Raw genomic sequence first — 14,965 nt, 5'->3', positions numbered from 1 at the left:
GTGCTAGGCGTAGGGTGGATGCTGCCGATTACACACCTCAGGTAGTGGGGCGGGGATGGGTCGGATATTACCATGGCAGGCATGACTCCGCTTCCCGGGGTAATTCTCGAAATTCTGGGGAAATGCGGGGAAAGATTATCGGCGATTCAACACCGACGCTAATTCTTTCATCTACGTACTTGCCAGAGTGACACGGGCGATCGAAAGTGACGGTGCATTGAGCTAACTGGATAGCGTCCTTCCACATCCCGCGCGTGACCCATCTGGCCCTAACTCGTCCGTCCCCCCCCGGCCAATGAGAAAAGCTGAACGACGCATGAAGTGGGGCTTTGATTTCTCATGAGTCCCGACAATTCCCCGCCTCGGATTCATTTTTTGTCGAAAATAAGTTGTAGGGGCTTCACGCCAACGGTAAAGTGGTCCACGGTCTCTTGCAGAATTAAGCTGCCGTCCTCCCCAGAGGCAAACCGGACGTTCTCAAAGTTCTGGATCCAGTGGGTGATCAAGTTCCTCATTTCGTTCATGGCCAATGCTCGTCCGATGCACCCGTTGGTACCTGTAATCATCGCGTTATAATTTATTGTTGAGAGGTGATGTGCTTGGCTTACCGATGTTCCACGTCAAGAATGCGTCGCTGTTTTTGATCAGCTCGGGCTTCGAATACCATCGCTCCGGTATGAATTCCTCGGGGCGCTCGTAGTTTGCATCGTCGCGCTGTATAGCGTATACCGGCAGGACCACGGTGGTGCCTCCAGGAATGAATACATCACCGATCATGATTCCTTCTGGGGGTGTCACTCTAGGAAAGCCAGAGGGAATGGCCGGGTGTAGGCGAAGAGCTTCTTGAATTACACCGTCTAGATGTCGCGCCTTGGAAACATCCTTTGTTTCGAGACTGCTCCTTCCCTTAAGCAAAGGCTCCAGTTCCGCTCTCAGCTTTTCTATTTGGGTTGGGTCCATGGCCAGATGGCAAAAGAGAAAAGTCAGTGTGGCGGCCGTGGTGTCGGATCCCCCGACAATGGTCAGTCTGGTATCTCCCCGCAGCCATTGATAGTCAATGTCTCTCTTTGCGCTTTTAGAGTAGGCATCCACGAGATGCGTGAGAACCTAGATCGTTTTTGGTCAACATTAGCCGCGTCTATTCTTGGACGGATCAGGGTACAGCTCCATACATCTGCTCTTTCCACCTGTTTCTCTACGCGCTCCTTGACCTGCGATCCGACAAAATCCAGCCACGCCTTGGCATGCTGGCCAGCCTTTGGGAGTCTCATAAGAATAGAACCTAGCCAGGGAACCGGTGTTGTCGTGCCGACGTCCGCCATGCCGGCCTCGAGCAAAGGTGGGATCCACCGGTTTTGCTCCGAGGTCATCATGTGGAACTCTTTGCCCAGTCCCACATCGCCCATGACATCAAATGCTGAAGGCTGTTAGCAAGATTAGATAACGCTGCAGCAATGGCGGCCGTAGTTACCAAAGTACTTGAACCAATCAGACGCATTGAACGGCTTCCCGGCCTCGTGCTCCATTTGTCTGACAAACTCTTCACAGTGCACAACTACCCGTTTTTCGTAGTCATTGAGCGCAGTGGGGGAGAAAGCCATGGAAAAGACCTTTCGTCGCGCATCATGCGCTTTCTTGTCGCGCACCGTGTGCAGACTGACCAGTGGCAAAGATCGCGAATACCAAGGACTTTTCGTACACTTTGACGCGTTACTCAAAACGGGCCGAATGGCGTCGGGATCGTTTATCGAGAGATTGCTCGGCCCTGTCGGGTTAATAATGTCTTCTGTATACTGACCCTCCTGCGTGCACATACCTGTCCTTACAATCGGCCCATACTTCTTATGCAACTGCTGCATGAGAAGATAGTTATCCGATCCCCGTATCATGTATACATGGGTCAGATTGGATAACCGAGCCCAAAAAGGCCCGGGAAAGTGGCCCAATGGGTGGAAAAACAGGCGATACAGCGATATGCTGCCAAAGAGTCCCGTGAAGTAACACACTGCCAACAGTGTCGATATAACAGCCGTGGGGATGGCCTTGAGGCCCATCCGATAGAAGACGGCACCACTCAGTAAACCGACCCCCGTAAGGCTGCGGAGAATCCACCGATGGGCATAGGCATTGTGATCGCCGCGGATAAAGTAAAGCAAATGGCTGGCGACACCTGCGCAAGCAAAGACAGCACACCCTGCCGCCAGAGTATCATAGTCGTCAGAGTGTTTCATGTTTACCTTCGTCTTGGATCGCTCAGATCGGCCCCGAGTAACTACGCGATGGCCAAGAGTAGGGACAGAAGGAGGCCAGTCTTATGCATCGCTGGATCTCTCAGTCTCTAGGCCTTGCGTGGTCTCCAGGGCTCGGACCCACCGTAGTAACCATATCTTCGGCTCCAATAAGCCGAATGGCCCTGTCTCGGGGGACTGGTTAGTTGCGGGTCAATGCAAGCCTCGGCCTAACAGAAGACATGGCTTCCAACTATCCTGGCCCCTTGTCTTGCTGCTTGTGTGCTCAGCTATCATGCGAAAGCGTATAGAGCCACCCAGGGCATTTCTCTGTTGTCAGGACCACCTAGTTGTCTAGATCATGAAACTGTGATTCAGACAGTCGCAACATGAGTCGCAAAACTTGGCACTCCTTTATTCTTTTTTTGTCAATCCACGCAGTACAAAAATAAAAATAAATTCAGGTAAAGTGACTAGAAAAGTTGGTGACACAAGTGGCAAAAAGAGAAGGGGGCTCAAGAATGCCATCATTGTCTGATATTTTCTATCTATTTGATCATCTAATTTGACTGCAGTAACCCTAAAAATGAAATATAACAGATAAAATTCCTTCATTTACCTGGACGGTCATTTATGATTGGCGTTTGTTTTACTGGTGTGAGACAAAATATATACACAACATCAAGTGAATATATAATTGACTTACAGGTTCTGAATTCAAAGTTCATGAACTATATATATTTGCCGGATAGATTTTTCTGGAGGGGACAGAACATACCCCAATAATACTTTACTATCATGATATTACTAATCAAGATATTAGCAAAAGACAAAAAAAGAAAAGGTTGCTTACATGTCATGAATAAGAACCTACCTCATAGATTCGTGAAGTTTCATATTATTGATTGGTTTTCATAGAGAATATAAATACACCCACTCCTTACAGCTTCTGTGCATAATTTGTATCCTGGATTGCCAGCCCATTCATTGCATTGTGTACCTCTGTAGACTCCTGCTTTGGCGCCCCTTGTCGATATTGCCTGGGCCAAATTCCCTGCTTCCCCGGGCTCAGAATACCCTGTGGATCAACGGCATCTTTGATCCGCTGGTTGAGTGTCATCAAGCTCCGTCCATTGAAGTCGTACTGTTCTGCAACGAGGTCCATGTAGTCCACGTGGGCCCGATACTCGCTGTAGCCGTACTTACGTGCGAGGTGGACCAGATCCACAAACACTTTGTTGGCATTCTGTCGGTCTGTTTCGTTCTGCCGGTCAAAGTAGATCATATTGATCATGGCCAAGTGTCGAGCATAGAGATGCAAACCACCGAAATACTCGAACCCGTATTCCGCGCAACAAGCCTTTGCGGCGTGATAGAAATCCAAGGACGCCTTGCCCTCCGGGGGAAGGATGGGGGAGAAAGAGACGTGTCCGCTGAGAAAATATTAGCATATCTTCGAGCACCGCAAAATATCGAGGACAATCCAGGGAACATGACCCACCCGTCTTCGCCACGGTATTGTACCGACTTCAATGCCAGAAGGCTCGGCGTGCCCGTCTCCACGGTCCGGAATTCAACTGGAAGATCCTCGGGGCTCAGGTACTCCTTGCCATCTGGAGGGTAAAAGGCCGTGCCTGAGACCTTCGCGCCGGGAAGCTGTTCAAACGCCCGTTGGCACCTCTTATAGTTGAATTCAATCATCTCTCTTGGACCATAAAGGCCAAACCGTGCAGACCAAAATCCAACACCAAGCTCCCTCTGTATCTCCTTCAGCCTCGCATCTGGTATCGCTCCGTCGCCATCATAGAACTTGCTTCTTGGGCCCTTCTTAGCCATTTCGCGTGGAATGTTACCAATAATTGGGTGATTTTGAATGGTATCGTGCATCAGCAGCTTTCGGAAGATTTCAATCATGGGGTTGAGGTCAGCTTCGTCATCGACATCTAGGCGACAGATCATGTAGCCTTCCGGGCTTGGCGAGGCCCAGATGCTCAGCTTCGTGACAATCCCGAAGTTACTCTGGCTGAACATGGACTCATAAGTAGGGCCATAGCCGCCACGGAACAGCGGCCAGCAGACTGAATCTTCCAGGGCGCCCATGCCCGTGCGCACGAGGGTTCCGTCTGCGAGAACCACTTCCATGCCACAAACCTGATTGGAATGATCGCCTGGACGACGGAATCGAGTCAGTGGAGTAGCTGGCTTCGGGTCGTGATCTTGTACTTACCGGCGGGTGTGTATCCCCAGCCTCGGTCCAGTGCGTTTCCGACAATGGAACCCCAGCCCAGGGCCGGGCAGGAGCACCACATGTTGGCCTTTTTCTCCTGGATCGCTCGGTAGATGTCGAAAAAGGTCACCCCGGGCTCGACGGTGTAGTACGAGTACCGGTCATTCACGTCGATGATCTTGGTCATCCGCTGTAGGTCGAGGATGATCGAGCCCTAACCGTACTGTCAGGATGTGGGCGTAAGGGGTGTGGGGTGTCCGACGTACCTTGACTCTCGCTGCTGGTCCACCGTACCCGAGATTCTTGCCTCGGGATACGGTCCAGGTAGGGATACTGTGCTTGTTGCATACCTTGAGGATGCTCTGGATGTGCTCTACAGTGACAGGATATAGAGTGGCCGCCGTACCCCTCTTCTCCTGTTCTCCTTCGTCTTGTAGCTCCGCATATGGGTCGGCATAGCGAACGCGGTGCTCGTGGCCTGTCAGAACACCGTCATTGCCAAGGATATCGCAAAACGCAACAACTACGTCAGTCCAGGTTGCTGCGTCTAGGCCGGGTGGCAGGATGGCTGTGGTAGGGATTCGCTCGGCAGTCCTGATCCATGTCTCGACAGTCTCTCCGGCCAGACGATTTTCGGCCGCATGGAGCGCCAAGGTGAACGGTTCTGGGACGGTCATGGCTTTGATGGAATGACGCAAACTGCGTGTTGGGTAGACGTCAATGATGGTCTCCCAATGCTGATCTCGCGTGTTGTCTGTGCACCGGAGCCACGAATGGTGTTTCTTATACAAACAGGCAAATGCCTCGAGCCGTCCTTATACCTCATGTCGACTGGTAGTGGCGGGAATGAGATGGGTCCGCGTCGGCAGCTTGGATCCGATGGTGAATCCTTTCCAGCCGAGGACTCCACCCTCACAAGATATAACACCGAGTGGATGACCCCGCGTCGCAGTCAATTGGACTAGACGTCAATGTTGGGGTAAAACACAGTAAATCCCTCGAGTGCGTAGGAGGGGAAATCTACTTCGTCGCATCCATTCCCTGGATCCGAGACCTTTCACACGGCGACCATGATGGGTATCCTAAGGTGGAGGATAGACTAGTAGCTATACCCCGGATTTTCCCCAGACGTTTGACTGGCCCAACCTTAGGGCTAGTGGAGAAGTAATATAAAGTCAGGCCCACCCACACGAAGAATCCCTCGCGTAGCACATCCACCATTTGATACCCCTTTCAATTCTGCCGACTCGGTAGATTTTTCTCTTCTATCACATTGTTCAGGATGGGGTCGGTCGACTCTCAAGGGCTTCAGGCCCGTGAGATAGTTCATGGAGAGGGTGTGCGTAAGACGAGCCTCATCGCCAATTGGCGAATCCTCGCTGTCACTCTCTATATCGGCATGTCTCTGTTTGAATATGGCTACGACAAAGGGGCCATTGCTGGTTTCCAGGCCATGCCTGGCTTCCTTATGGTGTTTGGATATCAGGCCCCGGATGGGAACTGGGCAATCGAGGTAGGCATCCGTCCTTGGAGTCTGTCTTTTGTGGACTTCCCATCATTATTTGGATATTCGCAACGTATGTTCAAAAAGGATCGCGACATCTGTGCTTATATGTCTCCCAGGCCGGCCCGCAGCAAATCATTACCTCCTTCATGACCTTGGGCAGCTTTATCGGCGCCCTAGCGACCGGCTCAATTGGGGCCCATCTGTGTCGTCGGTACTGCCTCATGCTTGCCTCGGTCTTCTTAATTGTGGCTGTGGTGATCATGGTCGAGACCACCTCCTTCGGGGCGCTCTACTTTGCTCGGCTCCTCTGCGGTCTGGCGAACGGGGTGCTGATGAATTTCGCCTTTGTCTACCTCCAGGAGTGTGCTCCCCCACATCTGCGTGGGCTCTGCTTTGGCATGGCTGCCTTCTGGATCACGTTTGGCACCACGATCGGCATGGTTCGTCTCACCCTGGATCCTCGGGTGGCATGTTGGACTGACCGTTGTCTCTTCCTAGGTGGTCAACAATGAAACAGCCGAGATCATGAACCGACAGGCATATCAGATCCCGCTCTATGTCTGTTTCCCCGTCCCAGCGCTGCTGCTCCTGACTCTGCCCTTCCTTCCGGAGTCCCCCCGGTGGCTACTTCATCACCACCGTCCTGATGAGGCACTTCAGAGCTTACGGTTCTTCCGCCACGGAGCCTATGACGAGGTGGCCGTACTACAAGAGTTTGAGGAGATGAAAAGTGTTGCCGCCCGAGAGGCCGAAAGCACGAAAGATTGGCGGTTGATGCTTGAATTATTCCAAGGGACCAACCTGCGCAGGACCATCATCTGCGTCGGAGTCACGTCGGCCAACGCCGGCGTGGGCGCGATGTTTATCCTCAGCTTCGGCACTTACTTCTTCACTATTGTGAGTCCATATCCGTCGCTTCTGGTATGTCGCGATCAATCGATCTAACATCCGAAACAGGCCAAGGTCGGCGAACCCTTCATGTGGACCATCATCACGAACTGCCTGGGTCTGGCGGGCCTCATCCTGTCATGGTTTCTGGTGCAACGGGTCGGACACCGACGCCTCATCCTGGCGGGCTGCAGCATCTGTAGCGTCTCTATGGTCATCATCGCCATTGTGTACACCGTACCCAACCTCCCCGCCCATCAGGCTGGCATTGGCATGGTTGTGGCCTGCAGTCTCTACCTGTTCGGCTTCAACTTGGGAATGGAGTCCTACACCTTCCTGACCTCCGGCGAGCTTCCGGCCCAAAAGCTCCGTGCCTACACCCAGGGGCTGTCGGTGGGAGTCAGCTTTATCCTCGCCTGGTTGTGCACCTTCACCACCCCCTACTTCATCAACCCGACGGAACTCAACTGGGGACCCAAGTATGCTTGGATCTGGTTTGTGAGCGCCCTGATCGCCACGGTCTTTATCTACCTGATGCTCCCCGATGTCAATGGACGCAGTCTAGAGGAGATCGACGAGATGTTCCGGAATCGCGTCCCCACGCGGGGTTTTAAAACGTATGTTTGCCTGGAGATTGAGCAGGCTCGATCTCGAGGAACGAAACACGCCGTCGGTGAGGACAAGGAGCTACCTCGGGAGGATAAGCCCGTTGGACAGCATGTTGAAAATGCTTGACAGGCGATCTTCATCTCGATGCTATTGTTGTGTTGAATGCTGCCTATTCAGATCTTTTGCAGGTGCGGGGATGTATTTTGGACTGGAGAATCCGTAGAACTCGACCCATCAATCATGAGCATAACAATCGTTTAACTATTCGTATTGTATTGCTTTGTATTCTGTGCACCTTTTATGTTGATATTAGCACCCTTCTCCTATCAACGTCCCTCGTCACATAAATCCCATTCAGGCGCGCGATATACTAAAAGCCAAATGGGATACATCCCGATTGTAGCAATCTAGCAGAATGCCACCCATCCATCTTGAACAGTGATAAGCCTCGTGGCTATACCGGTGCAATATCTTTATGTGACCAGTCCATCACACAGCTGAAGTGCATCTTTTTTTTACGAGGTGGGCAATGCCACGATTCTCCACAGCCTACACAAGGCTAAGGCTAAAACCTGTTCCGTACCAACGTGATAAAAGGATCCAATCAGCAAAGGCTACTTGACGTCAGGATCGTTTACCCTAGAATATTGGGTTTGCTATTCCGCATGAGAAGAGGGGTTCAGCTTGCATGAGCTCGGTAGCTGTGGTCACGTTGGTACTGTGTCGACTCCGCGGGAAGAGCCATGTGAACATCGCCTTCTTCCTGCTTCACGTCCCAGCGCTGTCTGTCGTTGCGAGAATTTGCCATCACAGCTACATCATGTTCTTCCCACATCAAGCATGGTATTCATTCACGGGTGTTGGCCAGGTGCGCCGGGACTCGCCTGGAACTGCGACCGTGCCGAGCAAGTGCTCGAAGTTTGCAGTAAGGCAACCCGTTCGCTTGACGTTTTATCGCAAAGCACCACCCTCCGTCCCAGAGGTGTATACATGGCATCCCCTAGACCTCCAGCTAATTGATATAACCACGTCACGAAGATGATGCAACGGAGAACGCCATGTCTATTGGCAAGAACACCTCATTGTGCTCTGCCGACTCCGATTTCCAACAACTCTTGAAAAAATGCGAAAACTGTTTAACCGGACGCGGCAATGACTGCCCAGGCGCGCTGCCGGATGACTTTGTGCCATCAATACAGCATTTCGTAAACTACTGCAACAATGCCACAGGTTCTGGTAGCAACGACGACCTGAAAGCCAACGCCCTAAAGATCGAGTCCCTGGTCAAGTCGAATGCCTGTCTGAGATCCTCCGTTGACGATCTGCGGTCTTACCGTTCCCACTCAAGCACTGGAGCACCACCTGCCGCTACATCCGCTCGCTCTTCACCATTGCCCCCTGCTGCTCCATCCGACGGAAGCGCGGAACGTCTCCCGGGCAACATTGCCCGCACAGTTGTCCCAGCCGTGGTGGTCCCGGTTGTGGTCTTGTTAATTGGGCTCGCGATCCTAGCATATATGCTCTGGCGATGGCGACAGCGGCTTCAAGCGAAACAAGCGGAGGTGTTAGAAGAAAGCGCGGAAGCACCCGAGTTTGGTGGAAAGGCACAGTTACCGGCGGATCCATTCCGGCCAGAGCTGGACGGCGTCGACACAGCTGCAGGAAAGGAGGAATACAAGGAGATGGACAGTCACGAGGTGGCGGAGCTGCCAGCCCGGGAGGCAGTGGGCGTGGAGATGGATGCTAGTGGACGACACGAATGACATATCCCGGTAGAGAATAACCTCGATGGATGTGATCTTCTATTGACAGAGAGACAAAACATGTATGTATTATATATTGTGAGCCGAATGCTTGGTCGATACGTGAGATAGCAGCTTTCCTTGAATAGCCTTATATTGCTATCTAGATGTCCCGGAAGACGTCCATGGGAGTCGAAAGCATCATTTGAGGGATTTCTAGTGGTAACAATTGCGTCTTTATGTTATGAATAATGGTAATCTTTGATGACATTTCATGACGCAATGAAGGTTGCAGGATTATATGTAGAAGCAGAATAAACCAGCAAGGAAAACTACTGGATTAGCTGACCCCTGGCCCTTGCATTAACTGTCGTCGTCATGATTTCCCAAGCATCCCACAATGTTCCTGTTTATCAAGGTCAGGGTCTATTTTAAGTACCAGTATAGCATCGTACTCAGCCCTATATCCCTGTTACTACTGTCGGTACTATGACCCACCATCACTCCTGTTTTTAAAGGTACTGTTTGGGTATTCTGGTCATCGAATGGGTGATGTATTATATACCTGAGATACATCATTCTCACTGACTACAAAGTACCTCTGTGTATACTCCATCCATTCAAAGACCCAAAATACTGGATTGAAAAGCCGGCCAATGTTCATCCCGGACCCACTTGATAAGCCGTTGGAGTGCCATGGTCAACTTGTAGATTCCCAGGATGGATTCCGTGTCCCCCAGAAGAACCCGTTCGAAAGTCTGCGCCTTCTGGTCCTCGTTCAGGGCCGTGGCCACCAACCACCAATGGTGCTGCATGACCACAATGCCGGGGAGAAACTCCATCTCCTGGGACCGCGAGGTTACATCTGCTCCGTGTCGAGCCCAGTGCAGGCTACGCCATTAAGCCGAGTGCCATGTGGCCACTTGGAGCAGGGCGGTCTCGTAGCCGATGCTAGGACCTTTAGTCTCGATGGAGACCGCGATGGGATACTTAGTCAGGTCGGCCCAGTCGGTATGGTTGATAGACTGGCCCGGAAGCCATCGGCAGAGCCCCTCGACCGCGCGGGACTGCGGGGAGTCCCTCTCCGGCTCGATGCAAACGCAATAGTCCACCATCTTCGGCGGCGAGTGGTCCGGTTGGTATTCGGGGCAGATCTGAGCCGTCAGGCTGGGCTTGCGTCAGTCACCTCCATCAGATTAAAGAAGGGGATTCCACGAACCAGCATCGGTAGTCGACCAGGTCATCCTTGCCGGGACGGTCCCGGAGAATCCAGTCCAGAACCCGCGAGTGCACGTCATTGTTCCACGAGGATTCGGGGTGATTGTTCGTGAAACATCGTTCGGCCAAGGTGTATATTATATTCACAGTCGTGGTACAGGGTAACTGAGCGACCCCATAAGTGGTGTTGTCACCAAAGTTCCAGACTTCGATCGAGTCGTTATTGGCAAGCTAGGCCGTCGATGCCAGAAATTCAATTACCGCGTGTGTGAGGTAACAGCGGAGCATGGGGTCCCAGCTCCTTCTCCAGGTCCCTGGGAAGGATACCAAAGCCACCATGGATCTTCCTTAGGTCGTCCACCAATCCCTGTAGAGATTTCGGTTTTTGATGGTCCCGGAGACTGGCTCTCAGAAACCCTGTTTGATCTAGTTCCGCATTCCGTAGTTGTTTCGTGGGAGATGAATTGCGAGAGATCTTTGGGGCTTTGGATGACGCCTTGGATGAAGAGAGTTGGGATCCAGAGGGCAGGGACGACGCTCGGGGGAAGACATCGTCATCGCCTAACGCGGCTGCCACGGCAGACCGTCGGGAAGTGCGAGGCGTGCGATTGGACTGCGTGTCGGCCAAGGCATTCGACGGTTGATCGTGCCCCGGTGAACGATCGTCGGTGGGGTCGTGATGGTCGCTGATTTGCTTTGGAGGCATGCTGGAGAGTCCGGCCAGAGGCGCAGATCCACAAGGCGATGCTAAGGGGGTCGGCGGACGCAAACCATCGGTGTCTTCCCCGGCCTGTATCTGGTCAGAATCCTCACGAGAGCAAGGCTCATTCTTCAGACGCCTTCGCTTGCGTGGTCGCTCAGATTTCCGATCGTCGTGAACCGGACTGACAGAGTCCAGCCAGTTCAAAATACGATGACGGGACATGGTATGGCATCATTAGGGGATGTGTGCTGACTTCGGGGAGGCGATCATTCGATCCAACCTGATTGCAGGTCGAGCAAGAGATGTGGAGGAGACGGATGATGGACGCGGGTAGAGATAGACCATCGCCGTTGTCGGGGAAACAGCCCCACAGGAGAAACTTACCTATTGATGAATCCACCTGAGCTTGGGTTTCCTATCACGCCCTGGTATGGTGAGTGAACCTGCTCGTAACCATACTGGACGTTCATTTACTCCTTTCCCCCACAAGCAGACCAATAATATTTGCTTTGTTACCGAGGAGGATGCCTCGCCACATCGATGTTCCCTGGATCGTAGGAGACTCTACGGATGCTTTCCCATGGGAAGAAGAGGACCGGGTGAAGATCAAGTCACATGACCCGGTGATCTGATCATCACGTGCCCTCCGCGAACCATGAGGCAGCCCTATTATGTGACCATTCACCTGATATCAGATCCCCAGTTTTCGTGGCGTCATATATCCAGAGTCAGCTCAAGTACCTGAAGCAAACGATCGGGCTCTTCTCTCAGGACCCCGTGCGGAAGATAAATGTGTGTTGCAATACCAAGACAATCGGTATCTGCGGCCTGCGGGTGATCATCCATCTACTTTCTACGTTTAGTATGATCCAACATTTTCGGACCACTTGGCCCTTCTCGGGTTCAGTTCGTCGGGCGCCAAGCTAGGCTACTGCACAACCGACAAAAGATTTCACTGATCTAACCGGTTTTTTCCTAGTCTCCTCGCGCGAGATTGGCGCGGCTGCCACCCGACAAGTGCGCGCGGCGGCACATCGCTAACCACCCGAGGCCTTGACTTCTGACGACGGGGATTCGACGAAAGGACCTTGTCACTCTGTCGTTTGGCCACTGACAGGGGACACGAGAAAGCCCAGCGGCTAATGGAAGCCCAAAGAGAGATCGCTTATCAGCTGTTCCAGTCCCCACATCCCCCCTGATCCGCCTACCCTTTTTAAAATCGACCTGCCACCCAAGATCCCCCCCATCGCACGACCGGCCATGGTCATGGTTTCCCGGTTACTCCAGACTCCGAGAGCTCGCTACGGCCTGCTGGCGGTCTCGGCTCTCCTCCTCCTGGCCGTGGTGAGCCGTCTCTACCACAACACCTACACAGCTCCGAGCATCGACATCCAACGTCCCGACGCGCAACGCCCAGGGCCAACCGCCGGTCATGATGACCCCGAGGCCGTCCCCCACCCTATCGACGGGTTGATCCGAGACGCAGAGCAACAATGGACGCGTTTGCTGGCCAAAGAGTCCTCCGTGCTGGCGGACGCCGCCGAACAGTACCGGCAGCGGCGCGGGCGCCATCCGCCGCCAGGGTTTGACCGTTGGTTCTCCTTCGCCAAGGAGAAAAACGCCGTGCTCATCGAGGAGCTCTTCGACCAGATTTACGACGACCTGAGCCCGTATTGGGCCTTGGACCCGCGGGAGATGCGCCGCCAGGCGGCGGGATGGGAACCGCGCATCATCCTGCGCAACCACACGCTGACCTCTTTGGGCCAAACGGGCGTCAACTGGCGGGAGGTCTGGATGGATATGATCGCCACCATCCAGGACTTTCTGCCCGACATGGACATCCCGCTCAATGGCATGGATGAACCGCGGCTAATTGTTCCTTGGGAGACGTTGTCGAGCTATCACGCCAAAGATCGCGCCCACCAGACGCGGCTGGAACCCCGCGACACGGTCGACGAATACATGCACCTCCCCGACGTCGATCCCAACCCTGTTCCCCCACCCTTCTTTCAGGGACCGGACATGCCCTTCTGGGAGATTATGCGCGTGGCTTGCCCTCCCGAGAGCCCCGGACGGGCCAGCAATATTCCGCATCTCGACTTCGCCAACCCCCCGCCGGAGTTCTTCAACTACCGCAACTTCTCCCACTCCGGGTACGTGGAGGACTTCGAACGGTCCAAGGACCCGTGCTGGAGGGCAGAATTGCAAGCCCTTCACGGGAGCTTCATCGCGCCCACGTCGACATCGACCGCGCACGAGCTCTTCCCGATGTTCGGCGGTTCCAAGCTGACCGTAAACAACGAGATCTTGATCCCGCCTGCTATGTACTGGGTCGACGACCCGCGATATTCGGGCGGGTGGGAGAATCAGGGCGGCGACTGGGCGGGGAAGAAAGACTCGGTCATGTGGCGCGGGATCGCGAGCGGCGGGCGCAACCGCGCCGACTCGTGGACGGGCTTCCAGCGCCACCGGCTGGTGTCAATGCTCAACGGGACGCAGGTGGCCATGACCAACGGGTCGTCCTCGCCGGGCCTCAACTTCCGTCAGCCCGACTACCAGTATTACAACGTGTGGGCCGGACTAGAAGGGACCCTACCCGCCTTCCTAAACGAGCACTGCGACCTGGGATTTCTGGACCTGTGCTGCGACCCGCACGACAATGGGCCCTTCTGCCCGTACACCGACCCGTACTACCGTCTCGTGGAGGGGGTGGATATGAAGGACCAGTATGTCAGCAAGTACCTCCCGGACGTGGACGGCAATTCCTTCAGCGGCCGGTATCGCGCCTTCCTGCTGTCGACCTCACTGCCGATCAAGGCGACTGTGTACAAGGAGTGGCACGATTCGCGGCTGATGCCGTGGGTGCACTTCGTGCCCATGGACTCGCTGTACATGGACATCTACGGGATCCTGCAGTACTTCATGGGACACCGGGGGCGCAACGGACACGACGGACAGGCTGCGAAGATTGCCATGAACGGCAAGGCTTGGGCCGAGAAGGTGCTGCGCCGCGAGGATATGCAGATCTACATGTATCGCCTGCTCCTGGAGTATGCGCGTCTGTGTGACGACCAGCGGGACCGCCTGGCGTTCGTGGGGGACATAAACCACTAGACTGTCTTGTTTCCCTTTTTCTTTGCCTCTTGTCTTCTAATTTGTCTATATATATTTGTTTTTGTAAGCATCGAGCAAGCGTGTTGGTTTCTTTCGTCCCCCGTTTGAATATCATGTATAACTACTGATTATTCCCTTCCCCCCTTAATGTAATGAATGCCCCATGTCTCCAAATCGGTACTTCCCACTGTGATGTATCACTGAATCATCTAGCCATATATTTTGGCTACTCGGTTGGAGCATACCCACAGGGCCATGCCGATCTAGCCGTGGTCCCTACAGGCCACCAAAAAAGAAGCATTAGGCTGTCGCACGACTGGTGGCCTAGCCGCCGCCAAGACGACGGCCCAGGGGCGAACCTACTATGCAACAGGGAATACAGATCACGTCACCGACTTCTTCCAATATTTTTACAGCGCATTCACACAACGTTCCATGTTCTGTATTTAGTGTTCGGTATCTCAACAGAATGGGTGGGAAAGTCTGGACGATCACAGAAGGAGGGCCCACTGGACACAGCCAATCCGATAACGAACTACACGCCTCCTTCGTATACTCCGTATCGTTGTCTCTCCCTGCTCCTATCCTTTCGAAAGGGAAAGGAAGGGTGTTTCAGGTGGAAGAGACGGAAGGAAGTCGATCACCCGCAGAGTTTGCGCCCATCGTTTCAAGGAGGACAAAAAGCGTGGAAATCTGTCAGCAGTTGAGGTTGCGTTCATTTCCAGGGCT

At 53.5% G+C, this 14,965-nt stretch overlaps 7 protein-coding genes across 7 annotated transcripts; 4 read left to right on the top strand and 3 right to left on the bottom strand.

The window, feature by feature from the left end:
• Positions 1-368: 368 nt before the first annotated feature.
• Positions 369-2,956, bottom strand: BDW47DRAFT_119094 (cytochrome P450; the record flags this gene model as incomplete). Its single annotated transcript, XM_024815299.1, has 6 exons — positions 369-556; positions 609-1,107; positions 1,173-1,417; positions 1,472-1,765; positions 1,817-2,194; positions 2,935-2,956. The coding sequence occupies 6 exons, from the start codon at positions 2,954-2,956 to the stop codon at positions 369-371; spliced, it is 1,626 nt and encodes a 541-aa protein (XP_024670091.1).
• A 212-nt stretch (positions 2,957-3,168) lies between these two features.
• BDW47DRAFT_133017 (FAD-binding oxidoreductase) lies at positions 3,169-5,132 on the bottom strand (the record flags this gene model as incomplete). Its single annotated transcript, XM_024817716.1, has 4 exons — positions 3,169-3,661; positions 3,730-4,396; positions 4,456-4,669; positions 4,722-5,132. The coding sequence occupies 4 exons, from the start codon at positions 5,130-5,132 to the stop codon at positions 3,169-3,171; spliced, it is 1,785 nt and encodes a 594-aa protein (XP_024670090.1).
• A 605-nt stretch (positions 5,133-5,737) lies between these two features.
• Positions 5,738-7,585, top strand: BDW47DRAFT_119092 (general substrate transporter; the record flags this gene model as incomplete). Its single annotated transcript, XM_024815298.1, has 4 exons — positions 5,738-5,968; positions 6,079-6,402; positions 6,461-6,859; positions 6,920-7,585. The coding sequence occupies 4 exons, from the start codon at positions 5,738-5,740 to the stop codon at positions 7,583-7,585; spliced, it is 1,620 nt and encodes a 539-aa protein (XP_024670089.1).
• A 556-nt stretch (positions 7,586-8,141) lies between these two features.
• Positions 8,142-9,182, top strand: BDW47DRAFT_109435 (uncharacterized protein). The gene has a single exon (XM_024813467.1). The coding sequence runs from the start codon at positions 8,148-8,150 to the stop codon at positions 8,499-8,501; it is 354 nt and encodes a 117-aa protein (XP_024670088.1). The 5' UTR covers positions 8,142-8,147; the 3' UTR covers positions 8,502-9,182.
• BDW47DRAFT_54930 (uncharacterized protein) lies at positions 8,142-9,396 on the top strand. Its single transcript, XM_024819290.1, has one exon. It carries the CDS (start codon positions 8,518-8,520, stop codon positions 9,220-9,222), a length of 705 nt encoding a protein of 234 aa, XP_024670087.1. The 5' UTR covers positions 8,142-8,517; the 3' UTR covers positions 9,223-9,396.
• A 425-nt stretch (positions 9,397-9,821) lies between these two features.
• BDW47DRAFT_119091 (uncharacterized protein) lies at positions 9,822-11,344 on the bottom strand (the record flags this gene model as incomplete). Its single annotated transcript, XM_024815297.1, has 4 exons — positions 9,822-10,046; positions 10,125-10,368; positions 10,421-10,625; positions 10,681-11,344. 4 exons carry the CDS (start codon positions 11,342-11,344, stop codon positions 9,822-9,824), a joined length of 1,338 nt encoding a protein of 445 aa, XP_024670086.1.
• Positions 11,345-11,857: 513 nt separating this feature from the next.
• Positions 11,858-14,390, top strand: BDW47DRAFT_109432 (endoplasmic reticulum-resident kdel protein). The gene is made up of 2 exons (XM_024813466.1): positions 11,858-11,984; positions 12,102-14,390. Exon 2 carries the CDS (start codon positions 12,383-12,385, stop codon positions 14,234-14,236), a length of 1,854 nt encoding a protein of 617 aa, XP_024670085.1. The 5' UTR covers positions 11,858-11,984; positions 12,102-12,382; the 3' UTR covers positions 14,237-14,390.
• Positions 14,391-14,965: the final 575 nt, after the last annotated feature.

Source organism: Aspergillus candidus (assembly GCF_002847045.1).
Source record: "Aspergillus candidus strain CBS 102.13 unplaced genomic scaffold BDW47scaffold_39, whole genome shotgun sequence".
Classification (NCBI taxonomy): Eukaryota; Fungi; Ascomycota; class Eurotiomycetes; order Eurotiales; family Aspergillaceae; genus Aspergillus; species Aspergillus candidus.
Note: the sequence above shows the minus strand (reverse complement) of the source record. Positions and strands in the feature narration are given on the sequence as shown.